Consider the following 13,706-nt stretch of genomic DNA (forward strand, 5'->3'; position numbering starts at 1 on the left):
GAGGCCATGGTTTCCGGGTCGTTAGAGGCGGCTCTCTTCTTCCCCTTAGTAGAGGAATTGTCGGTTCCTCCCTTCGGAGCAGCCTCCTTCGAGGAGGCCATAGTTTCCTTGTCCTCCCCCTTGCTTCCCTCCAAAGGCATTATCTCCCATCCTGACCAGCACGGGATCCGGCCTAGTTTCGGGAAGGGGAGCCGGACACCTGATCAGCTTTGCCTTCGCTATCCACTCCTGTTTAAAAGGACGACTCTTTTAGGGGCAAGTTTATGACAATTATACGGATAGAAGGTCCGGGCACAAGGTTGCTTACTTGAGTATCCGGGCGATTGCAGCTTAGGCCTGCGTCCTCGGTTAAATCCGGACACATCTCTCGTGATCTGAAGAACAATTTATACATCTCCGCGGGCGTTGCGCCCATGAAATTCTGGAGAGCTCGCGGTCCCTCTGGATTAAACTCCCATAGGCGAAGGGAGCGATGTTTGTCGGGCAATATTCGGCGAATCAGCATGACCTGCGTCACCTTGACCAAGCTGAGGTCTCCTTCCAAGAGATCCTTAATGTGGCCCTGTAACAAGGGCACGTCTTTGGGCAAACCCCAATCTAACCCTCTGTTAACCCATGACGCTAGCCGTGGTGGGGGACCCGAGCAAAAGGCAGGAAGCGCCACCCACTTGGTGCTCCGGGTAGTGGTGATATAAAACCACTCTCGTTGCCACAAGCCTAGCTCTCTTGAAAAGAGCCCTCGGGCCATGGAGCATCAACATTTTTGCTTATAACAGCGCCTCCGCACTCTGCATACCGCCCCTTGATCATCTTCGGCTCCACTTTGAAGGTCTTGAGCCATAATCCGAAGTGAGGGGTAACATGGAGGAACGCTTCACATACAACGACAAACAAGGAGATATGGAGGATGGACTCCGGAGCTAAGTCGTGAAATTCCAGCCCGTAATAAAATAGCAGTCCCCTCACAAAGGGATCCATCGGGAAGCCTAACCCCCGAAGGAAGTGAGACACGAACACTACGCTCTCACCGAGCTGGGGACTGGGGATAGCCTGCCCTTGAGCAGGCAACCTGTGCAAAATTTCGGTGGTCAAGAACTTAGCCTCTCTCAACTTTAGCACGTCCTCCTCTGTGACGGAGGAGGGCATCCATCGGCCTTGGAGATCGGAACCGGACATTGTCGAAGGTCTGAGGCGCCCGGAATCTGGAGCCTAGGGTGTTGGAACTCGAGGCGACGAGCGAACTTGTTTTGGGATTGGAGAAAAGGAGTAAGGCCCTGGTCTCTTTATAAGAGGTGGAATACCAGGAGCCCTCCCCGTAACCGTTTGGGACTCGCCTTTAATCGAGAAAACATGCTAACGGGCATGATTGGGTTACCCACGTCCGTATTGATGAGAGTCCCGTAAAAGGGGGGTACACGATCTCTGCTTTGACAAGACGTGCCAAGGAAACCGCCTCGCAAAACACGCTCAGGTGGAAAAGTGAAGACGATTCGGGTGAAGGACTTGGCTGTAGTGTGTTGACGCACTGCGGAATACATCAGCAGATTTGATTTGTGTTAATATTATTCTCTCTATGGCAATATGTGGAAGCTTATTTTGCAGAGCCGGACACTACTCTTGGTGTTTACAATCTTCTATGAAGGACTTGGAGGAGAAACCCGCCTTGCAATGCCGAAGACAATTTGCGCGCCGGACTCATCGTCATTGAAGCCTGGTTCAGGGGCTACTGAGGGAGTCCTAGATTAGGGGGTGTTCGGGTAGCCGGACTATACCTTCAGCCGGACTCCTGGACTATGAAGATACAAGATTGAAGACTTCGTCCCGCGTCCGGATGGGACTTTCCTTGGCGTGGAAGGCAAGCTTGGCGATGCGGATATTCAAGATCTCCTACCATTGTAACCGACTCTATGTAACCCTAACCCTATCCGGTGTCTATATAAACCGGAGGGTTGTAGTCCGTAGGCAATCAACTCCATATACAACAATCATACCATAGGCTAGCTTCTAGGGTTTAGCCTCCTTGATCTCGTGGTAGATCTACTCTTGTACTACCCATATCATCAATATTAATCAAGCAGGACGTAGGGTTTTACCTCCCTCAAGAGGGCCCGAACCTGGGTAAAACATCGTGTTCCCTTCCTCCTGTTACCATCCGGCCTAGACGCACAGTTCGGGACCCACTACCCGAGATCCGCCGGTTTTGACACCGACAATCGCCACTTCACACAATACATGAATATAGCATTACATCATCCAGAATACAATCAAGGTCCGACTACGGAACCAAATAAAGAAAGACCACCCCTATTGCTAGATCCCCGATCGCCCCGACTGGGCTCCACTACTGATCAAAAGGAAACAGAACAAAACAACGAACACGATCTTCATCGAGCTTCCTCTTGAGCTCGGCTGCGTCATCTGTACTAGTATCATCGGTACTTGCAACTGTTTGGAAGTATCTGTGAGCCACGGGGACTCAGCAATCTCACACTCGCGAGATCAAGACTATTTAAGCTTATGGGTAGGAAAGGGGTAATGGGGTGGACCTGCAGCAAGCACTAAGCATATATCATGGCTAACATACACAAATAAGGGCGAGAAGAGACGCAATGCAACGGTCATGAATTAGAAGTGATCAAGAAGTGTTCCTGAAACTACTTACATTCAAACATAACTCCAAAACCGTGTTCACTTCCCGGACTCCGCCGAAAAGAGACCATCACGGCTACCCACGCGGTTGATGCATTTTAATTAAGTTAACTATCAAGTTCTCTACAACCAGACATTAATAAATTCCCATCTGCCCATAACCGCGGGCACGGCTTTTGAAAGTTCAAAACCCTGCAGGGGTGTCCCAACTTAGCCCATCACAAGCTCTCACGATCAACGAAGGATATTCCTTCTCACAGGAAGACCCGATCAGACTCGGCATCCCGGTTACAAGATATTTCGACAATGGTAAAACAAGACTAGCAAAGCCACCCGAATGTGTCGACAAATCCCGATAGGAGCTGCACATATCTCGTTCTCAGGGCACACCGGATGGGCAAGACGTCGGGTTGGCATAAACCCTGGTTGCCCAGGGGGCGCCGGACATCGCCCAGTTCGAACCAACACTTAGAGAAGCACTGGCCCGTGGGGGGGGGGGGTTAAAATAAAGATGACCCTTGGGTTGGCCGACCCAAGGGAAGGGTAATAGGTTGTTAGGCAAATGTAAAACCAAGGTTGGGCCTTGCTGGAGGAGTTTTATTCAAAGTGAACTGTCAAGGGGTCCCCATAACACCCAACCGTGTAAGGAACGCAAAATCAAGGAACATAACACCGGTATGACAGAAACTAGGGCGGCAAGAGTGGAACAAAACACCAGGCATAAGGCCGAGCCTTCCACCCTTTACCATGTATATAGATGCATTAATATAAATAAGAGATATTGTGATATCCCAACATATCCATGTTCCAAACTTCATCTTCACCTGCAACTAGCAACGCTATAAGAGGGGCTGAGCAAAAGCGGTAACATAGCCAAACAACGGTTTGCTAGGAAAGGTGGGTTAGAGGCTTGACATGGCAATATGGGAGGCATGATATAGCAAGTGGTAGGTATCGCGATATAGAAATAGAGCGAACAACTAGCAAGCAAAGATAGAAGTGATTTCGAGGGTATGGTCATCTTGCCTGAGATCCCGCAAGGAAGAAGAACGAGTCCATGAAGAAGACAAACGGACGAAGTCGAACAAATCCTCACAAACGCGACGTTATCGGAACTAACCCAAAGAAGCAACACCGAAAAGAAGCAAACAACATAGTAAACAACCATCGCATCAACATGGCATGATGCACAACCAAGTATGATACATGTCTGGTTTAATGAAGCATGGCATGGCAAAGTGCACAAACAACACTACAAGTTAAGTGGAGCTCAATATGCAACGAGTTGCATATTGACGGAACACGACATCAATTATTTAGTTCACTCCCGTTTATGTACTCAACAATATTAAATGTTGGTTAGCATGGCAAGAGGTGAAGCAAATGAAAACTACCTGTCTAGGCAATTTTAAATGAGGCCGGAAACATCAAACAATGATTCCGGTAAAACCCCATATGCATATTTTAAGGTTTGATACTGTTATGCCCTAAACATAATTTTAGAGTTATTAAACATGCAAAGTAAAGCCACCATGTTAAACTAGGCATTTTTCTACCCCATTTACATATAAAGTTTGTTAAGTTTGGAGCTACGGTTAAATAGTTATGAATTAAATCATTTTGACATGGCATATGAGAAAAATTTAATCAAACATCATTCTAAGAATTTTGAACATGGATGAAAATGACATATTATGAAACTGCACAAAATTCTAAGCAACTTTCATATGTAGATAATTTTAAACAGATGCACGGTTATTTAGTTATTAAATGCATGAAGCTTAGGGGGTTTCCTGTAAAACTGGTCTCTCTGAAAAAAAAGTAGACAAATTCACAGACGCTAGAAAAAAACATACACAGGCCGAATTTGGCTGGCCCAACAGGTGAAAAAAAACAAGAGGAAGGGCGCTTGGGGGCTGCTCACCCTGGGCCTTGGCCCGTTTGGTGGAAGAGAGGCCAACAAGAGAGGCCGGTAAAGGAGGCGCAGGGCCGTATCTGGCAATGGGGGGAAGCGACCCAGGAGCGTGCGGTCGACGAGGGCCATGGCGCCTTGCTGTTCGCTGCAGGGGAAGCAGGGGAGCAGAGAGCCGGTGAGTGGAGGCCGGAGATGGGAACGACGATCGGAGGAAGTGGCGGATCCGGGCGCTGGACGACGCGGCTGGGCCGGCGGAGGGGAATCCAGGCAGGGGTCGAGGTAGTGGCGACATCCTCCGCCTGAACTGCTGCCGCTCGATTGCAGGGACGCAGGAGGCAGCTTCAGACGCGGAGCTCGCCGGACCCGATCACGGAGAGGGTCGTCGAGGTAGGGAACAGAGTAGTTGCGGTGGTTCTTGGCGGCGGAGAGGTTCCATGGCTTGGCCGCGGCGGCCTTGGGGTTCCTGCCTAGAGAAGCAAGAAGGAGAGGAGACGAGGAAAATGTCAGAGAAGGGGAGCAACGAGAAGAAGAGGAGGACAGGGAGAGAAAGGCGGGCGGCCTGACCTGGTGGATGAGGGCGAAGGAACGGAGCAACTCCGGCGGTGGCGCTCTCCAGCGGGGTCGCTCGAGGCCTGCTGCAGCTCGGCGCAGAGGAGCTCCACGCGGCTATAGGCCGGAGGTAGTGCCTCGATTCAGATCGGAACGAGAGCTGCGGGGGAAGCGTGGGTGGCTGGGTCGCTGGCTGCCGTTGTATCCTGATCCAACAGATCAGATCACAGCGGCGGCTGGTGGATCTGGCTGGTGGTTGGTGCGGTGAGGAAAACGAGGGTGAAGATGGTTGCTGGGATCCCGAGGAGAGGAGTGGCGGCGGCTCGACGGGACAAGCTGCCTAGAATTTAGGGTTAGTCTAGAAATGGACAAAGGGAACTGTATATAGCAAATCAGATTAGTTTAGGCCGGTTAGGTCCCTTCGATCGTAATCGGACGGACGGGAAAAAATAGGCTAGGTAGCCCAAAAAGAAGAACGGAGTCGTTTTGTAGATGATTGGGGATGTTCTGAGTCCAACAGTGACAACTGCCCAAGTCGGGTTTGGGACAGTTTTCGGACACGCACACGAGGGTGTCGAAGCACTATACAAGGAGGGGTTTCGGGGCCTGGCGGTTGATAGCGGACTGTGCAGAAAGCTTTGGGCTGAGAGAAGAGAAGAGAGAGAGACCCGGCGACTGTTTCCGGAGACCGAAAATGTCCGACGTAAGACCGACTATATTGTCGCTATAGTTATCCGTTGGGGCATCAAATGGACTCCGAACACGATGAAATTCGACAGGCGGTCTACCTACACTAAAATAAGACTGCACGCCAACTTTCAACCCATTTCGAGAACATTTTCCGGCCACTTATAAAATAATATTTTGGAGGTGCCGCGGGCGCGTGCAAGTGTGTCTGGGCTCAAAACGGACAACAGAAGGAACTGGGGTACCCGGACGGATGCAAGTTTTGAAAACATGATGATGCAATGCACCTGATGACATGCCAAGATGCAACACGCAAGTGGATGACATGGCAACGACGGCGAAAAACTGAAAGACACCTGGCGCATCGGTCTCGGGGCGTTACAACACTCCACCACTACAAGAGGATCTCGTCCCGAGATCTAGGATGGCACCGGAGAAAAACGGAAGAGGAAGAAAAAGAGGTAAAACTAAGTTGCTTCTTTGACAAACGAGTGAAACCACGAACCTTGAGAGGTTGAACAAATTGAAAGAAAGAATACAACGAAGATAAACAAAGTCGAAAACACTCCGTTATAAAAGAGGAACAAGGAACATCACGAGAACCTTGTAGGTTGAAAGACATAAGAAAAAGGGTACAATGGATAAGAAGTACATGCAAGCACTCCGGTTGAAACGAGATGTACACGGAATGATAAGGATCAATTACGACAACACTCCGGTAGAAACAAGATAGAGGAGGAAAAGGAATGATATAATTTGGACATCACTCTCATTGTAAATGGAAGGAATCGAACATGATCTTGACAAGATGAGAGGATACTTGATGAAAACAACAACACACTACCTCCGGAACTATTGAAAGAATGGCACCATGTGTAAGAAAGATTCCAGACAGCACTCCGGTTGAGAATGGAAGGTAAAGAATATGAGCTTGGCAAAAGAAAGCACTTGGATGAGAGTCCGGTTAGAAGAGGAATGACAGATACAACACTCCGGTTGAAATGATAAGCACGAAAAGAACACGATCCTCACAATTCGAGATGATGAGAGAGAAGAGCAACATGAAAATGCCTCCGGAATAAAGAATAGAAGATAGATCATTGGAATGAAAGAATGGTGTAGAAAATGCCCACTTCTGACACAAATGAGTTTGTAGGGCACCCTTACAAGAACGTTATAACGGAGTTGCTGGAAAACCAACAACAAAATGAATAAGCTTGTAATGGGCTTATGTAAAACGTCTCAAAATTATGAGGTGAAATTCTGCCACTAACGAAAACAGTTGCTTGGTTGAGATCAATGAAGAGATGAAAACTTGTTCCACCAAGAGGATAAAGAGCAAGCTTGGGTCATTGAGAAGCACCACAACAGCAACATTCCTTAGGGAAGGCTTTAGGTGAAATCTAGACCAAGATAACTCCAAGGAAGAAAAATGATGGGTTTAAATATCTCATTCCTGACAAATTTTGAATCATGAAACATGAAGGGAAAATTGTCAAGAAAGACATAACACCACCTGAAAAAGATAAGATAGAAAGAATTGCACTTCGGAATGCAAGATGAAGAATACTTGAGCTCCTCTAAAAAGAATCTCGATGAACACTCTAGAAGGAATTAAATCTTTGATGAGCCATCATGTAGAGCCTCCATGAAGAAACTCCGGTAATAGACGAATGATCAAACGAAAGGAAAGCTGAAAGAACTCCGGTAATAGAAGAATGATAGAAAGAAAGAGAAGTTGAAAACACAAGGTGAATCCTTGGAATGATTTAGATGGAGCTTTGTGATGATGAGAGTTTGGAACTCCGGGAAAAGAAAAGATGAAACAATTGAAAACGCAAATTTACTCATCGTGAACAAACTCTGGAAGATGAGTCCATTGCTTGGATGAAGAAATAATAAGAATTACCTTATGCTTATCCTTCACCAATTTAAATTGATGACAAGAAGCGGATTTGGCATACTACTTATTCCCGTAGCAAAGGATTTAATATAGATATAGAGCAAACTTGATTAAAAAATCTTCAACGATCCACCGATAGGATTGAAACAGCGAATGAATTGATATGAGCACAACGGAAGAGGAATGTTGAACGAACCACCGTAAGAATTGAACATGAAAGTAGCAAAAGCACAATTCACCCGGAAGAATTGGAAAATGAATGAAGATACTTGAGGGAATTTAGATACAAGTGAACGAAGAGATCGCGAGCTGATTAGAGAATACTTGAATGATGCACCGATAAGATTTAGAGAAAAAGAGCTGAAAACTGAGAATGAATAATTCTGAAATGATGACCTTCGGAGAATCAAAATGAAAAGACTCCTAAATTGCTCCGGATAGGTGAAAAGAATTCTCACAATCGAAAACAATTATGAGAGGATGACATTAAGCTGGAACCATGAATCTTGAAGAGAATGGAGCAAGATTTAAGAGAAACTCTTCTTGGGTCTTCAAATGTTGAGAATGACGATGAGAAACACCACCTTGAATTGTTAAGATACTCCAGGAGAATGAATAATGAGGAAGTTGAGCCAACGGTGAAAATAATTTGAAGATCTTGGAGAAAAACATATGACTGATGATAATTCATTCTTACGTCAAACTTGCAGAAGAATTTGAAAGTAACTCCGGGAAAATAGAAGAGTCAGGTAAGATCCTGGGAAAAGACCTATGGGTTAGGGCCCACTCAAGATAAACACCGTTGAACGATTACTTGAAAGATACTGCACCGGTTGAATTAAATGGCTTGAATGAGATAACAACCTCGAAATAGGTTGAACGGATCTTGAATGAAAAGACGAGTCTTCTGAGATATCTTCAGCACTCCAGATAACATGAATAGCAAGAGGTGGATGATTAAGAGGTGCACCGGTGTGAGAAAGCATTGTGAAATGAGGAAAGGGATAAGATTACCAAAGATTGAATTGAATCCACCGAAGAAGAAAAAGAACGAATAATGATAACTTGAAGTTTCGTTAGTATCTTCATGAAAAATCACCGGGTGAGAACATTGAATGAAAACAATGAAGAAACTTCGCATCCATAAGATGGATACTTGATTACGACATCTGAGTCCTTGAAGAAAAAGGGTGGGAGGGCGGGAAAACAAAGGTAGCTTGGGACGGATGAAATGAACACCGTTGAGAAGAACTGATAATTGATCTTGCGGATGTTGAAAAAGATCGGATCCACTTGAAGAGAGACACACCAGTTCAAAAGAAATTGAGATGACAAACTCAATGATCAAGAAGGATTAGTATTACCAAAGAAATATGAGAACACGGCTTAGAAAGGGTATGGAATCCACATTTGACTTCGAAGCAACTCGAATACCACAAAAAAACAAGGATTTGGCTTGCAGAATAAGCCGTAAAAAACATATGATAGAGATTTCGTCCGAAGTTTTTTGTGGTGGGGCCCACACGGGCTCGATCGTACAACACCATCATGTACAAGGTAGTGCACATGACATACGAAGCGTCCACGAGTCACCATAGCCAAGGACTCTTTAAGACACAACGAGACCACTGTAAAACCAACCGTGGATAGGTGGACCACTAGACGTCGAACCCCAATTTCGAATCATACATCTGTCGGAAAGATATCCTAGGAGCTACTTGAATTCCTACTTATAAACTCCCGAAACTTTCTGGTTATGCAATCAGGTGTTGGGGATACAGGGGAAAAAATATCTCACCCAAAACGAGCAATTCCTACATCCAGCTGTATCCATCCTTCAACACACACTAGTAGAAAAAGGGTCAAATGTGAAGCACATTAGTGCCGGTTTGAATTTGAGTCGGCACTAATGTGTCCATTAGTGCCGGTTCCAACGGCTAGGCGGGCGGACATCATTAGTACCGATTCGTGGCGAACCTTTAGCACCGGTTCGTGCAATGAACCGGTACTAAAGTGAGTGGTGACAGGATGTTGTCAGTCCGGGGCCCCTCCAGCACCTTTAGTACCGGGTCGTATCATGAACCGGTACTAAAGGTCGTCCTACATACACCCTTCGTCCACCCGAGGTCGCTCTCTTCTTCCCCTTTCCCCTCCCCTCTCTGTTCTTTCCCCTCTTCCTCTCAAGCTCATCACACATTTTGCCCAAAATTTGTCAAGATTTGAAGGCCCCCATCCATTCAAATGATCACAAAGGTTAGCAACTTTGTCCTTTCATCTCTCATTGCTATATTAGCTCTTGCAATGCTTTATATAGTGATTGATTTGTGAGTTTAGTAATTTGGGAGGAATTATATATATGTGCTAGTATTCAATTTTTATGCAATTTGAGGTCAAAAATAACACTTAGTTTGCATATGTAGGTGTGGTTTACTTAGTGCCCTCTAAATCTCCGTCATAACCACCGTCGATCGCCCGCAATGTCCCGTCGCCGGCACCACCTTGTGGTGAGCCTCTTGTTCATGAATGTTTTATATAAAAAATTGATGTTTGTGTGATTTGGATATATAGTTACTCGTATAATTATCTTACCCATACGTTGTTTGTTATACATAGTGCCATGGTTTTGATATCCGTCCCCGTCGGCCCTCGTCCGGGTTATGATTCAGATGTGGTATATTCTCTTTTAAAACTATTTGTTGCATTTCGTGTTTATGACAAATTATGCCCATCAAGTTGACATAGATATTTGTATGTAGGAGGTAGTTGAAACGGAAATTCCAACCGACCCTATTGTCGAGAGGTTAAATTTAGTTGAAAGAGAAAACGAGGATTTGAAAGAAAAATTGAAAAGAATTGTGGGGGAGAAGATGAAATTGGAGTTGCTTGTTGCCGATGTCGTCGATGATCACAAGATTAAGATGGAGAAAATGCGCTTGAAGATTAGAAAGATTAGAAAATATGCCATTCATAGTGAGGCTTGGTATCATTATGCTGTTGGATCAATTGTTACCTTAGTTGCGATCTTGATCGCATTTGTTGTTGCATTTAAATTCTTTAGCAAGAGAATTATTTGTTTGTTGCATTTAAGTGTTGTATGAACTTTATGTATGAACTTTATGTATTGTATTAATTTGGTGTTTTCGGTACTGTGTATTGAAGATGAGCCGGCAATGGATGTACGATGACCGATGCTCTCCCGAGTTCATTAATGGCATGCATACTTTTCTGCTTGCGGCTGAGGCGAACAAGCAGGCGGATGGTTTTATGCCTTGTCCATGTGCTGGCTGTAAGAATGGTCACAATTACTCTACATCAAGAACCATTCACGTCCACCTGTTTGAGTCCGGTTTCATGCCCCAATATAATGTTTGGACCAAGCACGGAGAAAGAGGGGTCATGATGGAAAACAATGAAGAAGAAGAGGACGACGACAACTGTCCTGGCCATGGGTTCCCTGAATACAATGATACAACAATGAGGGAAGAAGCTGAGCCGGTAATGCGGGAAAAAGCTGAGCCGACAATGCGGGAAGAAGCTGAAGAAGAGGCATAAGATGAGCCCGTTGATGAGCTAGGTCGGGCCATTGTCGATGCAAAGAGAAACTGCGCAAGTGATTTGGAGAAGAAGAAGTTGCAGCGCATGTTAGAGGATCACAAAAAATTGTTGTACCAGAATTGCGTAGGTGACAAGAAAAAGCTGGGCACCACACTGGAATTGCTGCAATGGAAGGCAGATAATGGTGTATCTGACAAGGGATTTGGAAAGTTGCTGGTAATGGTAAAGAATATGCTTCCAAAGGACAACGAATTGCCCGAGAGTACACACGAAGCAAAGAAGGCTGTCTGCCCTCTAGGGTTAGAGGTGCAGGTGATACATGCATGCCCTAATGATTGCATCCTCTACCGCGGTGAGTACGAGGATTTGAACGCTTGCCCGGTATGCGGTGCATTGCGCTATAAGATCAGCCGCGATGACCCTGGTGATGTCGAGGGCGAGCGCCCCAGGAAGAAGATTCCAGCCAAGGTGATGTGGTATGCTCCTATAATACCACGGTTGAAACATTTGTTCCAAAACAAAGAGCATGCCAAGGCGATGCGATGGCACAGAGAAGACCGTAAGAAAGACGGAAAGTTGAGAGTACCCGCTGACGAGTCGCAGTGGAGAAAAATCAAGAGAAAGTACAAGAAGGAGTTGGCAAATGATGCAAGGAACGTATGGTTTGGTCTAAGCGCAGATGTCATTAATCCTTTTGGGGAGCAGAGCAGCAACCATAGCACCTGGCCTATGACTCTATGTTTGTATAACCTTCCTCCTTGGTTGTGCATGAAGCGGAAGTTCATTATGATGCCAGTGCTCATCCAATGCCCTAAGCAACCCGGCAACGATATTGATGTGTACCTAAGGCCATTAGTTGAAGAACTCTTACAGCTGTGGAATGGAACATGTGTACGTGCGTGGGATGAGCACATGGGGGAAGAATTTGACCTAAAGGCGTTGCTGTTCGTGACCATCAATGATTGGCCTGCTCTCAGTAACCTTTCAGTACAGACAAACAAGGGATACCGCGCATGCACGCATTGTTTGGACGATACCGACAGTATATATTTGGCTAATTGTAAGAAGAATGTGTACTTGGGACATCGTCGATTTCTTCCGAGCAGGCATGCCGTAAGAAAGAAAGGCAAGCATTTCAAAGGTGAGGCGGATCACCGGACGAAGCCTCGCCACCGTACTAGTGCTGATGTACATGATATGGTCAAGGATTTGAAGGTAGTCTTTGGAAAGGGTCCTGGCATACAACCTGTTCCGAATGACGCTGACGGATGCGCACCCATGTGGAAGAAGAAATCTATATTTTGGGGCCTGCCCTATTGGAAAGACCTAGAGGTCTGCTCCGCAATCGACGTGATGCACATGACAAAGAATCTTTGCATGACCCTTCTTGGCTTCTTGGGCGTGTATGGGAAGACAAAAGATACACCTGAGGCACGGGAGGACCAGCAACGTATGCATGGAAAAGACAGCATACATCAGGGTCATGCCAGCTACGCTCTTACCAAAGAAGAGAAGGAAATCTTTTTTGAATGCCTGCTCGGTATTAAGGTACCGTCTGGCTTCTCGTCGAATATAAAGGGAATAATAAACATGGCAGAGAAAAAGTTCCAGATCCTAAAGTCTCATAACTGCCACGTGATTATGACGCAACTGCTTCAGGTTGCATTGAGGGGGCTTCTACCGGAAAACGTTCGATTAGCCATTGTGAAGCTATGTGCATTCCTCAATGCAATCTCTCAGAAGGTAATCGATCCATAAATCATACCAAGGTTAGAGAATGATTTGGTGCAATGTCTTGTCAGTTTCGAGTTGGTGTTCCCACCATCCTTCTTCAACATCATGACGCACCTCCTAGTTCACCAATGCAAAGAGATTAACGTTTTGGGTCCTATATTTCTACACAATATGTTCCCCTTTGAGAGGTTCATGGGAGTCTTAAAGAAATATGTTCATAACCGTGCTAGGCCAGAAGGAAGCATCTTCAAGGGCCATGAAAATGAGGAGGTCATTGAGTTTTGTATTGACTTTATTCCTGACCTTAAGCCGATTAGTGTTCCTGAATCGCGGCATAAGGGCAGACTGGATGGAAAAGGCACGCTAGGAGGGGATCAAATAATATGTATGGACGGACATTCTCTAACTGAAGTACACTACTCAGTTCTACAGAATTCCGCCTTGGTGGCTCCGTATATGGACGAACACAAGAATTTTCTACGCTCAAAACACCCGGAGCGGTCTGATGGCTGGATTACATGTGAAAAAACCAGGAGTTTCGCCGGCTGGTTGCAGACACGTACCATGCATGATGCCTCTATTGAAGATGACCTGTACTCACTGTCCCAGTTACCATCTTTGAATATAATGACTTTCAAAGGGTACGAGATAAATGGTAATACATTTTATACGATCGCCCAAGATAAGAAGAGCACCAACCAAAATAGTGGTGTC

General features: G+C 45.7%; 1 protein-coding gene across 1 annotated transcript; it reads right to left on the reverse strand.

Moving 5' to 3' along the window:
- Window positions 1-4,397: 4,397 nt before the first annotated feature.
- LOC119300506 (neural Wiskott-Aldrich syndrome protein-like) lies at window positions 4,398-7,680 on the reverse strand. Its single transcript, XM_037577454.1, has 3 exons — window positions 7,663-7,680; window positions 5,129-5,453; window positions 4,398-5,031 (listed from the first exon to the last, which is right to left on the reverse strand). Exons 1-3 carry the CDS (start codon window positions 7,678-7,680, stop codon window positions 4,490-4,492), a joined length of 885 nt encoding a protein of 294 aa, XP_037433351.1. The 3' UTR covers window positions 4,398-4,489.
- Between the last annotated feature and the right edge of the window lie 6,026 nt (window positions 7,681-13,706).

Source organism: Triticum dicoccoides, chromosome 5A, assembly GCF_002162155.2.
Source record: "Triticum dicoccoides isolate Atlit2015 ecotype Zavitan chromosome 5A, WEW_v2.0, whole genome shotgun sequence".
Classification (NCBI taxonomy): Eukaryota; Viridiplantae; Streptophyta; class Magnoliopsida; order Poales; family Poaceae; genus Triticum; species Triticum dicoccoides.

Excerpts from the sequence above, each read along its gene's own strand:
- LOC119300506 (XM_037577454.1), bottom strand. Across the intron at positions 5,032-5,128 it reads CCTTCGCCCTCATCCACCAG|GCAGGAACCCCAAGGCCGCC; the intron begins GTCAGGCCGCCC and ends TTGCTTCTCTAG.